This window comes from Amyelois transitella, chromosome 24 (genome assembly GCF_032362555.1).
Source record: "Amyelois transitella isolate CPQ chromosome 24, ilAmyTran1.1, whole genome shotgun sequence".
Taxonomy (NCBI): Eukaryota; Metazoa; Arthropoda; class Insecta; order Lepidoptera; family Pyralidae; genus Amyelois; species Amyelois transitella.
In genome coordinates this window covers 857487-872668 of record NC_083527.1, presented here as the reverse complement: position 1 = coordinate 872668, position 15182 = coordinate 857487, and the positions used below count along the sequence as shown (strand labels likewise).

Sequence of the window (15182 nt, the reverse complement as noted above, 5' to 3'; positions counted from 1 at the left end):
ACTGTTGGCTCTGTCTACCCCGCAAGGGATATAGACGTGATTATATGTGTGTATGTTTAATTAATTTTAATATGTTAAAAGTTTAGTATCCTATATATTAAACACAAAAAATTATGATTGTCTATTTAATGAAACTACACGGTCATTCCATCTCGTGTACACGGTTCCCCTGGGAACAGAACTTGGTGAGCAACTCCATCGGAACCCCGCACGGCTGGAAGTACGCTGACAACTCGTCCACTAAACCCTTGACACCCTTGGAGAAGTCATTCAAAGTGCCGAAATTGAGCGCGTTGTGACATTTCAGAATATATGCTGAAATATAAAGTAATTTTAACGCCGTTTACATACCTACATAATCACATCTCCATCTTTTGCGGGGTAGACAGAGCTACTAGTCTTGGATATACTAACAGACCACGTTCATATTTACCTACTTACACACCTACATAAACGCAAGCCTCTTTCCCGTTTCTTACTCAAGACGGAAGAGTTTTACATGTAGGTATAGATTGGCGTTTTTACGCGATTTATATATCCTATCCCCTATCGCTGTCACCTTTCACGTCATAATAAAAAGCAAAACAGCGATAGTTTTTCGCGCGATAAAAACGGCATCGCGCGTGCTAAGCTGCGAGAGCAGGTCAAGAGTAACCTAAATTATCGAGCTTGCCAACTTGGACGAAGTGGCTGTGCCAGCCACTTCGTCCGCGTGGAATAGTTATTTTGGACATCATTGAAAGGATGAATAATATTCCCCGTTTTTTTTCACATATTCCATTATTTCTTTGCTCCTTATAGTTGCATGCGTTTGCATTGCGTGATATTATATAGCCTAAAACCTTCCTCGATAAATGGTATATTCAACGCAATAAGAATTTTTTAATTCGAACCAGTAGTTTCTGTGATAAGCGCGTTCAAACAAACAAACTCTTCAGCTTTATAATATTAGTATAGATTATAGTATATGTACTTCATATCGCTTAAAAATTGTCAAATCTTTTGATTTCACAACATTGGTTGACGTCAAATAAAAGATAAAAGGATTAGTAATCTGCCTACCCCTCAGGGAGGGACAGAGAGGTGACAATTAAAGTAGTAAGTATATTTACTTACCCATCTCGACAATGAATATAAAAACGAACAAAATAGCGATCATTTATGATATTTTGGTTTTCAACATTATTAGTCAGTATGTACCTGGAATAATAATACAAAATTCAATATTTTTATTCATTATTATAGGATAGGTACTTCATATCGCTTAATAATTGTCAAAATTTTTTTAAGTTTCACAACATTGGTTGACCTTGACGTCATATAAATTACTTAAAACTAAGTTTACTACCGCTTCAAAGGCGCGCAGAAGAAGCGGTAACAAACTGCACTGCAGCAATATTTATTATTATTTTGTAAGTGTTGTAAGTAAGGTCAGACCAACCCCTTGTTCTTATTATCTATCTCTTTCCATTGTTTCGAATGACCGAAGAGATAGAAAGAGAATAGATATGACTTATTAAGCTTAGTGAATAGACTCCGAATCGGTCTCAAAGTTACGAGTAGATATACTGAGGCAGGAAAACTGATTTCAATCTTTAACGACTGTGACATAAGACAAGGCTTAAAATTAATAGCCAACTGGAGTATCTGAAGTGAAGTAATTATCTGGACGAAGCGAAGGAAGTATGCAGAGATCGTGGCAAGTGGAAAGAGGTAGTCTCTGCCTACCCCTCCGGGAAAGAGGCGTGATTTTATGTATGTATGTATGTGGAGTATCAGCTGCGCATTAAGAAAAATCACATTAATTATCACTGAATTCGGAATTCCCGCAGGAAGGGAAATTAACGTGATTTTTCTAAATACATGGCCAATTTTTTATTGTTGGTTGATCAATATTATTCGCCGGATCACGATGACTTGATGATTGACCATTTAATCAAGTGCGTGTCGGGCCACGCGCCTCGTAGGGTTCTGTAGTTGCGAATGCAAATTTTGAATTAACTTATCACTCACATCACTAATATCTTAAAACGAGATAAGGTTTCCTTGTTATAATGGAACCCTAAAAATACGAACGCCATCAAAATGATTTTTTTTTTAAATTTTTATTTGTGTTCTTATATTATTATTTGTAAACGTAACGTTTTGACAGGGTAAACGTAATAATAATCCTCGCTGACGCAATATTTGTATGCAAATCATTTTTAAAGCTTACTACGAAATGTTAAATTTGGTTAAGTGTGAGTCGTACCACGGTTTCTGTTCAGTACAATAAAATTTGTGGAGTTTTATAGAAAACTAGCTGTGCCCGCGTCTCCATCCGCGTGGAATAGTTTTCCCCGTTTTTTTTTTCACATTTTCGATTACTTCTTTGCTCCTTATAGTTGCAGCATGAAGCCTAAAGCCTTCCTCGATAAATGGTCTATTCAACACAAAATGAATTTTTCAATTCGAACCAGTAGTTCCTGAGATAAGCGCGTTCAAACAAACAAACTCTTCAGCTTTATAATATTAGTATTACGGCGAGGGAAAACATGGTGAGGAAACCTGCACATTCAGGCAACTGGATGTGTAACCAGGGATCCAATACGGGTCAGGTTTACCTGTCAAGGATGCGAACCAGATGGGAGTCGCTTCGTGTAAAAACCTGACTCACTAAATCCAGGATCCATGGTCAAAGGCATACCCCGGGTTCTCTCCAGAGTGGTGAGGATACAACCGGAACTAAAGCCAAGAGGAAGAAGTTTTGTTACACTAGTTGTTATTATGTCCTTTAGTCAACCACTAAGACAACTATAAAGAGAAGTCCTATTCTTTCAAAATGTAGGTAAACGTGTATAATACTCGTAGGTCAACACACGTACATATATTAATTGTATAAATATGACTATAAATATATTAAAAACATACATAGGTTCAATGGTTGTATTAATTTTGAGAAATAGCTATTGGCCAAAAATAAGTTTATAGACTTGCTCCGTGAATGCAAATCTATTGGGCGCTTTCCGAATGCCGTGCCGTGTGGTTCGTGGTACTAAGAACAAAAAGAATAGGATCACTCCATCTCGTTCCTATGAATGTCGTAAAAGGCGACTAAGGGATAGGCTCATAAACTGGAGATTCTTTTTTCAAGCGATTGATGCGAATGAGCAACCTGTCATTACATATTTGAATCTCAATCCTATCATTGATCCAAACAGCAGAATGTGGCCCATCAATATTTTAAAGACTGTTAGCTCTGTCTACCCCGCAAGGGATATAGACGTGATTATATGTGTACGTATATATAATGTATGTGTGCTTTCCGAATAGATGCGGAAAAGAGAATTACAGTGCCGACCTCTGATATCAATTTTACAACGTTACCTACCTAATTTTTGATACGTTCATCTTAAGATCCTGTTTCTTATCATTTATTTGATATAAACAATATATTTTGTGGTATTAACTAGGCTAAGTTATTTGAACCATTTACATTATTTGCTTTGTAGTAAGTACATAGATAGATATGTTTGAAATACTCACGTGTAATATTTAAAAATATCTTCTAAATAATTTAAAACATTGGATGATCGTATTTATATTTCATGTGTTATAACAATTTAAAAGGTCTGGTCTGATCTGAATAATTAATACGGGTTTCTTTCCAAATTAAGTTAAAAATAATTAATTTAAATACAAGATTATTTACAACTTCAATGATTGTTGCTGACAATTCATAGGAAATGACAATTATTTTTTAAGAATAAAGTTTTTTTTTTTACAAATCAATCCTTTTTGGCACTCATGGTACGAATAAAGGCTGTATTAGAGCAGTATGCAGTGCCGTGTGGTTCCCGGCTCTAAAAGCGGCTATAGTTCTTCTTGTAGGCGATGGTCTAGCAACCTGTCATTATTTCAATTCCATCATTAAGAAATACAGCTGAGAGTGGCCTTTCAGACTGTTGGCTCTGCCTACCCCTTGAGGGATAAACACGAGATTATAAGTATGTACGTGGAAACGCAACATAAAAATGCTTGTACATCAATGATGTTGCTATTATAAGTTCACGAAACTGCGCATACTCGTATCAACTAATAAAATATTTAGTTAATTTATTTGACTGCGAACAAGGCATGCGATTGTTTTAAATTGATACTCATTGGCTTCTGAATAGTTCAGTTCTTTCATAGATGTAGATAGGAGGAGACATATAACATCATATATTTTATATAAAGTCTCATTTAGCATATACGTACCTAGAGATACATTTAAAATGATTACTGTGTAAATTAACAACTCGAATTAATTCCGTGTAAAAACCTCATTACTTATTTATTATATTTACCCAAAATTGTGTACGAAATGAAGAAATATTATTTCTTTTTTGGTGAAGGCAGCAAAATTAATCAGCTGCTATGTGCAATATCGAGTAAGTAAAAAAATAATAAACATATATATTTTGCCGTGTGGTTCCCGACACCAATAGAAAAAAGAATAGGACCACTCCATCTCTTTACCATGGATGTCGAAAAAGGCAACTGAGAGATAGGCTTATAAACTTGGGATTCTTCTTTAAGGCGATGGGCTAGCATCCTATCACTATTTGAATCTCAATTCTATCTTAAAGACAAATATCTGAACGTGGCCAATTTTCAAGGCTGTTGACACAGTCTACCCCGCAAGGGATATAGGTGTGATTATATGGATGTATGTATATACGTACATATATATTGTCACGTCTATATACCTTGCGGGGTACACAGAACCAACACGCTTGAAAATACTGAAAGGCCACGTACGGCTGTATGGCTTAGTTATGAAATTGAGATTGAAATAGTGTCATACATAACTACATATAATCCATGCGAGGTAGACAGAGCCAAAGTCGCCAAAAGACTTGATAGAACTTCTAAGAAATGATAGAATTTGATTAAAATAGTGGCAGGTTGCTAGCCCATCGCCTAAAAGCAAAATCCCAAGTTTATAAGCCTATCCCTTAATCGCCTTCTATGTCATCCATTAGAGAGATGAGGTGGTCCTATTCTTGTTATATAATTCAAATAGTGACAGGTTGCAGTATATAATTCGCAGTATTTAAAAGTGCCGTGTGGTTCCCGGCACCAATATAAAATAAAACCGTTTAAATAAAAAAGAATAGGAGCACTCCATTTCTTTCCCATGGATGTCGTAAAAGGCGACTAAGGGAAAGGCTTACATACTTGTGATTCTTTTTTTAGGCGATGTGCTAGCAACCTGATGTGTCACTATTTGGATCTCAATTCCATCATTAAGCCGAGCAGCTGAATGTGGTCATTCAGTCTTTTCGGGATTATTGGCTCTGTCTACCCCGTAAGGGATATAGACGTGACTATATGTATGTATGTATTTAAAATTCAATATGTTTCCTTTTTTTTCCAGTAAATTTCCTATTATTCTGCTACGGCTCCAGCATCGGGTGGATGTCTCCGATGACCCTGCTGCTGCAATCAGCGGACTCCCCCAGGGGAACTCCATTGACTATCACTGAAGTAAATACATACATACATATCGTCACGTCTATATCCCTTGCGGGGTAGACAGAGCCAACAATCTTGAAAAGACTGAAACATTCAGCTATTTGGCTTAATGATAGAATTGAGATTCAAATAGTGACAGCTTGCTAGCCCATCGCCTAAAAAAGAATCCCAAGTTTGTAAGCCTATCCCTAAGTCGCCTTTTACGACATCCATGAGAAAGAGATGGAGTGGTCCTATTCTTTTTTGTATTGGTGCCGGGAACCACACGGCACTGAAGTAAATATACCTGATATTTCTTGTCTTCTTTTAGGCGATGGGCTAGCAACCTGTCACTATTTGAATCTCAGTTCTATCATCGAGCCAAAAAGGTGAACGTGGTTCTCGTGGTCATTGGTACATGGCCGAAGTGGGATTTGAACCTGGGCCTTTCTGCGCATCACGCATTTCAATCGCGGTGATTTCAAAGAAACCATTTGACGTAAGCTCTTAATGAAATCATTTGACGTAAAAAAAGGACATAAAATACATATTTTGTGACAAGACAACATAGGCTTCAATGGCCTTATTTTTTTGCTGATAAATTCTAAAAAAAAATTAAAAATTCCAAATTTTTATTCATTATTATAGGATACTATCAAATCGCTTAATAATTGTCATATCTTTTGGTTTCACAACATTGGTTGACGTCAAATAAATTAATTAAAACTAAGTTTACTGCCGCTTCCAAGGCGTTAGTGCAGAAGAAGCGATAACTAACTGCACTGCAGCATTTTCTTCAACAATATGATAATAAGAATGTGGACGAGAGAATACATTGTTCAGATTAATTTATTTATATGAGACTAGCTTTTGCCCGCGGCTTCGCCCGCGCAAATGTATTTTAGATTATAAGGATACGACATAAAATTTCACCCATTTTTTAATCCCGTATCGTGCGGGACTGTTTTAAGTTTATATTTGATTTAAATTCATATGGCTTCTCCCGTCTCTTCTCGTTCTGTTCCGTCCCGTCACAACCTGTTGTGTCCCGTCCTGCCCCGTCCAGTCCTCCTATCCTGTCCCATCCTATTTAGTGCCATCCTGCTTTCCGCAACTGACACGTATTTTTTACTAACCAATATATTTACAATACAAATGAACAAAACACAACGAAACGTCTTCAAGCATGAATACGAAACGACCAACAACTTATTAACGGAGGGTAAAAATGCTTTCAAAATCATAGAAGTCTTATTGATTGTCGAACGACAAACGATAGCGACTTTGACATGGTGGCGCCATCTATTGCTCATTATCAAACAAATTGTTCATTGAAGGAATAAATTTTCTTATCTTTTGCATATCAAAAATTAACACTTATGAGGGTTCCATCGTACCTTAAGGGTAAAAATGGGACCCTATTACTCGACTTCGGTGTCGGTCTGTCTGTTAGTTTGTCTGTCCGCTCACCCATCCTCCTGTCACCAGGCGTGTCTCATGATCCGTATTAGCTATACAGGTGACATTTTCACAGATTATAAATTTCTGTTGACGTTAAAATAAAAATACTAAAACTGTATGCATACCAAATTTAATCAAAATCGGCCTAGCGGTTAGGCCGTAAAAGCGGAACGATGATTCACCCCCCCTTTAACTGTTTTGGGGGTTGTTTTTTGAAAAAAAAAGTAGCCTATGTTTGAACTCGTATCTTAATCTATATGCATTTCAAATTTCATCAAAATTGGTTCAGCGGTTCAGGCGTGAAAGCGGAACGATGATTTTCATACAAACTTTCACCCCCCATTTGACTATGTTGGGGGTCGAATTTTGAAAAAAAAGTAGCCTTTGTTTGTACGCGGGTTTTAAACTATATACATACCAAATTTCATCAAAATCGGTTCAGCGGTTCAGGCGTGAAAGCGGAACGATGATTTTCATACAAACTTTGACCCCCCATTTGATTATTTTGGGGGTCGAGTTTCCCCCCCTTGGGGGTTGACATTTCAAAAATCCCTTCTTAGTGCTCACTTATGTTACTAAAGGAACCTCTGTTCAAAATCTCAGACTCCTATACCGAGCGGTTTCGGCTGTGCGTTAATAAATGAGTCACCCAATCGCACCCCCTAAATCACGATTGGAGGGTAGTTTGAAAAAACTTATAATGTCAAACATATTTACATGCCTAAGTACGTGTTCATGCCAAGTTTCAAGTTTATAAACCCAAGGAATAAGATTTTTCATAGAAACGTTTTTACCCCTTTTCCCCCCCTTGGGGGTTGAATTTCCAAAAATCCTTTCTTAGTGCTCCCCTACATATCCCAAGGAACCTACATTCCAAATTTCAGCTGTCTACGACCAGTAGTTTCGACTGTGCGTTGTCTGTCAGTCAGTCACTCAGTAACGGAAGAGTTTTATATATATAGATTTTAATAATGAACAAAAAAATATACATATTTTTTTATGGATTGCCTTTTTTTTAAATAAATTGATTGATTCCTTTTTTATACATTTACAGGTATCATGGATGGCTTCTATATCATACTTGGTGTCCATGGTGTTCGAGTTCGTGGTAGCGTACATGGGAGAGGCTTTTGGAAGAAAGATCTGTGTGATATTCTTGTCACTTTGCTCGGCTGTGAGTATGAAGGAAATTACTGTACCTACATGCTAATTTTTTATTGGTTTAGAAATAATCACAGCATGTTTGGGCGATGAATGGTGGGTCCATATCCAAACTTACTTCGGAGGGAGGTCTGTAAGGATCGTAGCAAGTGGAAATCCATAGTCTCTGCCTACCCCAATGGGAAATAGTCGTGTAATATATATATTAATACAAAAATCCGGTAGCTGGTCGACCAATTTGTATGGGAGAATAAAAAGTTAATTTGACTTCCTACTGTTTGTATTGAATACCCAATAGAGAATGCCAAACGGCATTAACTCCGCGTTTTCTACAAACATACATACACAAAATCACGCCTCTTTCCCGGAGAGGTAGGCAGAGACTACCTCTTTCCACTTGCCACGATCTCTGCATACTACCTTCGCTTCATCCACATTCATAACTCTCTTCATGCAAGCTCGGCGGTTTCAGGTACTTTTGACTTTATACATTAAGTTTTAAATAAATAAATAACCCTGTCCTTAGAACCTATTAGCAAAAGAGATCAAAATTCAAAATTTTTATTCATTATTACAGGATACTTCATATCGCTTAGTAATTGTCAAAACGTATGGTTTAACAACATTGGTTGACGTCAAATAAATTACTTAAAACTAAGTTTACTGCCGCTTCCAAGTCGTCAGTGCGGAAGAAGCGGTAACAAACTGCACTGCAGCATTTTCTTTCGATCGTCACCGAAAAGCCAAATATGCAGTCAGCGTACTAGCAATAGTTTTTCGCGCTGCATGTAAAAGAACATGCCATAATTAAGTACAACTTTCGGTGCTAATGGAATGTTTCAGTACATATGGTCACATCTATGTCCCTGCGGGGTAGACAAAGCCAACAGTCTTGAAAAGACTGAATGGCCACGTTCAGCTATTTGGCTTAATGATAGAATTGAGATTCAAATAGTGATAGGTTGCTAGCCCATCGCCTAAAAAAGAATCTCAAGTTTGTAAGCCTATCCCTTAGTCGCCTTTTACGACATCCATGGGAAAGAGATGGAGTGGTCCTTTTCTTTTTTGTATTGGTGCCGGGAACCACACGGCACTTTGTATTGGTGCCGGGAACCACACGGCACGGAAATGTTTCAGGTTTGCTGGATTCTAAAGTTGTCTTCCATGGAGACGTGGGCGTTCATACTAGCAAGAGCCATGGTGGGTATCACCATGGCCGGAGTCTACGTGATATGTCCGCTGTACACCAAGGAGATCAGCGAAGACAGCATCAGAGGATTCCTTGGTACTTTGGTGAGTAAATCACTGAAGTAGGTAATAATGTGTTTGTATTGAATGAGGCCGTATGGTACCGGCAGAGTAGAATACATACATAAAATCACGCCTCTTTCCTGGAGGGTTAGGCAGAGACTACATCTTTCCACTTGCCACGATCTCTGCATACTTCCTTCGCTTCGTCCACATTCATAACTCTCTTCATGCAAGCTCGGCGGTTTCGGGTACTTTTGACCTGACCCTTCACCAGGACGTCCTTAATTTGATCAAGATACGTTCGTCTAGGTCTTCCCACTCCAACCTTTCCCTCAATTTCCAGAGTAGAATAACACACCCCATATCTTCCTTTGGATATTGTAAGAGGCGATTAAGCCAGGTGTTAGCTATCAAAAAGGAGGTGGCAGTAACGCCTCGTACGCTGATAAGTCAACATAGTCCATAATCAATATAAACTGCAATCTCCAACCCGCCTGCCCAGCGTGGGGACTATAGGATATTAGTATAGTTATATACCTATAGAAATTCCCCCATTTCCCCTTAATCCAGAAGTAGGCTTTTATATACTTTATTTTATTTTTATTTTTTTTATTTATTTAAATACACATAACAAATTGTAGTAAAAATATACATAGTAGTAAAATTATAAAGTTACGATCTACACTACAAATTCAAAAACAGTGTACATACGAAGACCATATAAGAAAAATTCAAACAGTTAAGAGATACAATATATGATAACGATATAGATAAATATTCTGTGTAAAAGCATCTGATTTGACCTGTTGTAAAATATCCTATTGAGTCTAAGGAATCATACAACTGTGTTAATTAAGACAAACTGTAGATTACAGACCATATAGGTACTGTTAATGTAAGGTTTTGAATGTGGATGAAGCTAAAGAAGTACTCAGAGATCGCTGCAAGTGGAAAGATGTAGTCTTTGCTACCCCTCCAAGATTTGAAGTAAGTATGTATTAATGACAGATTTTGACGACACGCAAAAAGAGTTGTCAAATGGACCAGGAAAGGGATAATCTTAAAACACTAAACTCTTCTAAGGCGCCGACTTATAAAATTTCATAACTAATCATTTGAGTGGAGGTGAAAATCTCCACCTGCAAGCAAAACAACAAAAAACATTTTCATGTTGTCGAGCAATGTTATGAGTGAACGCCAAGTTGAGAGACAAATCATTTATAAGATGCTACCTACAATTTCTTGCCTCATTGCCTTGCCAAATAAATAATTCTTGTGATTCATATGTGTTCTTTATTATTGTGGGACATTTCAAACATCACTTATTAATTGTCATATCTTTTGGTTTCACAACATTGGTTGACGTCAAATTAATTACTTAAAACTAAGTTAACTGCCACTTCAAAGGCGTCAGTGCAGAAGAAACGGTTAACAAATTGCCCTCTAGCATTTTCTTCAGTAAGGTCAACTTCACAAATATCGAAACCTAGAATTAAATTCACACATTTAACTTATTCTTTCAGCTGATATTCTTCCAAACCTCAGGAAATTTGTTCTTGTACGTCATCGGGGATATTTTAAGCTATAACACCATCCTGTGGATCTGCCTAGCCATGCCGACTGCCCATATATTGCTGATAATGCTGATGCCAGAATCCCCGTCCTATTTACTGAAGAAAGGAAAAACTGAGGTAAATTTCTTGCAACCTAAGTTTTCCTCCTGGCTTCGATTCGATTCGATTCTTCCTGAGTTCCGATACATCCTCAGCTCTCTCGACAAGAGCCCGGGTTATGCCTTAGACCATGGATCTTGGGTTGGGTGGTCAGGTTTTTACTTTTAGTAAGGTTTTCTTGCAACATATACGTATAGTTATATATTATAGATGTACGTTATAGACGAACTATAAGATTTAAGATATATTTTTTATCTTCTTTATTTATAAATATTTTATATTTAAGATATACCTTTATTTAAGGTTTTAAGATTTATAGATGTATATATAATATATATGCAGCCATAGTTAAGACCATTTAAGACCCCATTAATTTATCAAGGAAAATAAAAATAAAACTTAAAATGAAGGAAATTCAGTAGGTACAAGGGCACTACTTATTTCTAGAAAAAGTCCTTCCAGCAGCCCCACGACAAGAAAGTGTAAAGAAAGGCATTAATTTTGAAAAGTTGTATAAAATGTTGATCTACTAATGATTGATGCTGCTAAGATCAACAGGCAATACTTCCATAGACAATTTACACACGATCAATTATGAAACAATGTCCCATTTAACACAGGAAGCTTTGAAAGTGATAGCGTGGCTTCGGTGTAGGGCAGAAGACGACGCCTCTTTGAAACAGGAACTGGACAAGATCGTCAAAGAGCAAAAATCTGATGAAGACAGCAGCCAGTTCGCACTTAAGGCAATATGTAAGTTTATAATATTTTATACATGTGCCGTGTTACCGGCACCAATAGAAAAAAGAATAGGACCACTCCATCGCTTTCCCATGCATGTCGTAAAAGACTACTAAGGGGTAGGCTTATAAACTTGGGATTCTTCTTTTAGGCGATCGGCTAGCAACCTGTCACTATTTGAATCTCAATTCCATCATCAAGCCGAGCAGCTGAACGTGTCCATTAAGTCTTTTTGGGATTATTGGCTATGTCTACCCTGTAAGGGATATAGACGTGACCATATGTATGTAAGTTAAGGGTAAACCGCAGTAGGCAGACAGGAAAAAAATTGTGTTAATTCACAATTTGTCCTGATTTTGCATTGGTGCCGGGAACCACACGGCACATACCCTTAACTTCGATGGTCCTTTTTCTGTCATTCCCATCGTTTCCAAAAAACCGTTTCACCCAGAAAACCAAAATGATCGTTTTCCATTGCAGTACAAGACAAAATACTCTTCAGAGCGTTCAAAATCGCGGTGTTAGTGTCCCTCGCTCGAGAATTATGCGGTGCTCTACCTGTCCTGAACTTTGCTGGGGAGATCTTCTCCCTGTCCGCAGAAGGAGGGGGCATCGTCATGCTGACTCCGAACCAGCAAGCCATGCTGCTTGGAGCTGTGCAAGTGTGTGGAGCTATGCTGGGGTCCAGCGTTGTGGAGCTGGTTGGACGAAAGGTATCTGTGTCCCGTGTTCCGAGTGCCGTGTGGTTCCCGGCACCAATAGAAAAAAGAATAGGACCACTCCATCTCTCTCCCATGGATGTTGTAAAAGGCGACTATGAGGTAGGCTTATAAACTTGGGATTCTTTTGGGCCATGGGCTAGCAACCTGTCACTATTTGAATCTCAATTCTATCTTAAAGCCAAATAGCTGAACGTGGCCTATCAGTCTTTACGAGACTGTTGGCTCTGTCTACCCCGCGGAGGATATAGACGTGATTATATGTATGTATCCAAATCTATCTTGCCTTGAAGGACTTCTATAAGGATAAGATGACATTGCAACTTCATAAACAGTCCTAAATATCAGATTTATCTATAGCTGGAGAAGACTTTTCTCTGAGAATTAAATATATACGGGACAGAATACACTGATTGTGTTTGCTTTGAAGTAAGTTCGAGACTTGTGTTACGAGATACTAACTCAATGATAAACATCCAAGACCCAGGCCAATCAGAAAAAGTTCATTTCTTGTCATGTCTTGTGTTGGGACTTCTGGTGTCATAGGCAAGTGTACTACCGCTGCGCCACAAAGGCCTTCAGAATGCGCCAAGTAAGCCAGTAATTAGTGATGGGCAGTTTTAAAGTGTATTCACTTTAAAACTGTTTAAAATATTTATAATTTCAGCGGTCAGCGCAGATCTTTGGTCTGCATTTAACTGAAGACCTTTGTGCTGCACTGAATTGCTTCTATTAATATCAATCACTTACTAAACTTGGCCGCTATGACATGTTTTGGTTGGTGGATGAGCAGAGGGTTTCTTTGCCGTACTAACCACAAAGCGGCATAAAACTGATTTCAAGAATACGATTGTTAAGCGGTGTTCAGCATCAGATAGAGTTGACATTCTCATCATTGCATTTCTATAATTTCAGCCGCTATTCATCATCACGGCCTTGATATCAGGGCTCAGCATGTGTCTGCTGGCGTCCTGGTTCTTGACCAGGGAGTTGGGCGTCGCCCTCCCAGCCTGGGTCCCCGTCGCGTCTCTCTGCCTGACCATCTTCTGTGATTCCTCTGGCATCCAACCTGTGTCTGTAGTTATCATCAGTGAAATGTTCTCTTATAAGGTATTTATATTTTTCTGAATTTAAACTGTTGTATATAACTACTTTACATTAAGCCACAGATTACATACAATAAATTTTAATTTCTATGCAATAAAGATATTACAAACAAACATACATACAAATTCGTGTTTCGCTGCACAACTGAACGAGGCCTTCTGCGTATGGAGACTGTTATCTCTGTCTACCCTGAAGGGGATAAAGAAGATATATGTATGTATGAAAAAAAGAAAGAAATTAAAATTGTATATTTGCTACAAAATACACAAAGAACACATAAAAAATGTGACAATTTATACAAATGTACCAAAAAGGTCTCAGCAAATTTTGCAGTGTGAGCCGCGACCTATAAAATCACGCTTCTTTTCCGGAGGGGTTGAAATAAACTACCTCTTGCCATTTGATACGATCCATAACTGTATGCAAACTCATAATTACATAGAAATATCTTTAAAAATGTTATCACTTTGGTTTTTTCTGACAATTTTCAGAGTCAGCCATGGCCTTATTTCTATAGTGAATAGCTCAAGTTAAGGCAGAAAAGTACCGACGTAGTCTTACTATCCTTGTGACCCTGTTTGCCACCATTAAAATAACTTCTATTGCAGTACCGCGGAACAGTAATGGCAACATCAATGACCATAGCTTCACTGGCTGCATTCCTGCAAATGCTGTTCTTCAAACCACTAGCGAACGCTATAGGCATTCATCTGTCATTCTACTTCTTCGGCGCTGTTTGCCTGGTAGCAGCTGTTTATGTGTTCCTGGTATTCCCGGAGACAAAGCTAAGGAGTGTGGAGCAGATACAGTACGATTTGAAGACGAAGAAGGAAAAGAAGAAAGAGTTAGAGCGGATGGAAGAGATAGAAAAGAAAATGTGCAGTGTAGAAATGTGAATAAAGTTTTTATTTACCTGGATTTTTTTTCATTTTATATCTTGAGATAATTGTGTTTCTTAAGTGTTGGGAAAAGCGTAAAAAGGAAGAAGCCCCCGAAACCAACTAACTTGCATGAAGAGAGTTATAAGAGGTGAAAGAAGTATGCAGGGATCGTGGTAAGTGAAACGATGTAGTGGCCTGTAATCCTTTTTAAGCTGCTTCACTACTTTCACTAGCTCTCCCCTCTTGGAACGAGACTTGATTTGATGTAACACTATCATCATAATAATTACATTTTATAGAGTTCCCCTATTTTTTTATTTATCTATTTTCTTTGTCTACGCTAATCTCAACAAATTGTGGACGGATTTTGTTCCTGTTCCTAAATGCTATCCGTGCGAAACCACGTCTAAATGCAGTCCTGCCGCGCTGACCACAGAACACAGAGAAACATTGTGACGGCCTCTGTGGCGCAGCGGTAGTACGCTTGTCTGTGACATCGGAGGTTCCGGGTTCGAATCCCGGCCAGGGCATAATGAGGAAAGAACTTTTTCTGATTAGCCTGGATCTTGGATGTTAAACTATAAAAGTATTTATTATAAAATATAGTATCGTTGAGTTATTTTGTAACACAAATCTCGAACTTACTTCGAGGCTAACACAATCAGTGTAATTTGTCCCGTATATATTTATATATTATATTATTGTGTCCT

General features: G+C 37.9%; 1 protein-coding gene and 1 long non-coding RNA gene across 2 annotated transcripts; one reads left to right on the top strand and one right to left on the bottom strand.

The window, feature by feature from the left end:
• Window positions 1-135: 135 nt before the first annotated feature.
• Window positions 136-2077, bottom strand: LOC132903326 (uncharacterized). The gene is made up of 3 exons (XR_009657381.1): window positions 2014-2077; window positions 1117-1200; window positions 136-315 (listed from the first exon to the last, which is right to left on the bottom strand). It is a non-coding gene; the product is annotated as an uncharacterized LOC132903326 (long non-coding RNA).
• Window positions 2078-4140: 2063 nt separating this feature from the next.
• On the top strand, window positions 4141-14509 carry LOC106138016 (solute carrier family 2, facilitated glucose transporter member 6). Its single transcript, XM_013338987.2, has 9 exons — window positions 4141-4412; window positions 5402-5511; window positions 7994-8113; window positions 9238-9393; window positions 10875-11042; window positions 11645-11777; window positions 12246-12478; window positions 13400-13594; window positions 14200-14509. The coding sequence occupies exons 1-9, from the start codon at window positions 4346-4348 to the stop codon at window positions 14485-14487; spliced, it is 1470 nt and encodes a 489-aa protein (XP_013194441.2). The 5' UTR covers window positions 4141-4345; the 3' UTR covers window positions 14488-14509.
• Window positions 14510-15182: the final 673 nt, after the last annotated feature.

What these genes read in the sequence shown, in the direction of transcription:
- LOC106138016 (XM_013338987.2), top strand. Translation starts at nt 4,346, where the DNA reads ATGAAGAAATATTATTTCTTTTTTGGTGAAGGCAGCAAAATTAATCAG. An exon ending in TGGAGCTGGTTGGACGAAAG is followed by an intron (nt 12,479 to 13,399) that starts GTATCTGTGTCC and finishes CTATAATTTCAG; the next exon opens with CCGCTATTCATCATCACGGC. An exon ending in GTGAAATGTTCTCTTATAAG is followed by an intron (nt 13,595 to 14,199) that starts GTATTTATATTT and finishes CTTCTATTGCAG; the next exon opens with TACCGCGGAACAGTAATGGC.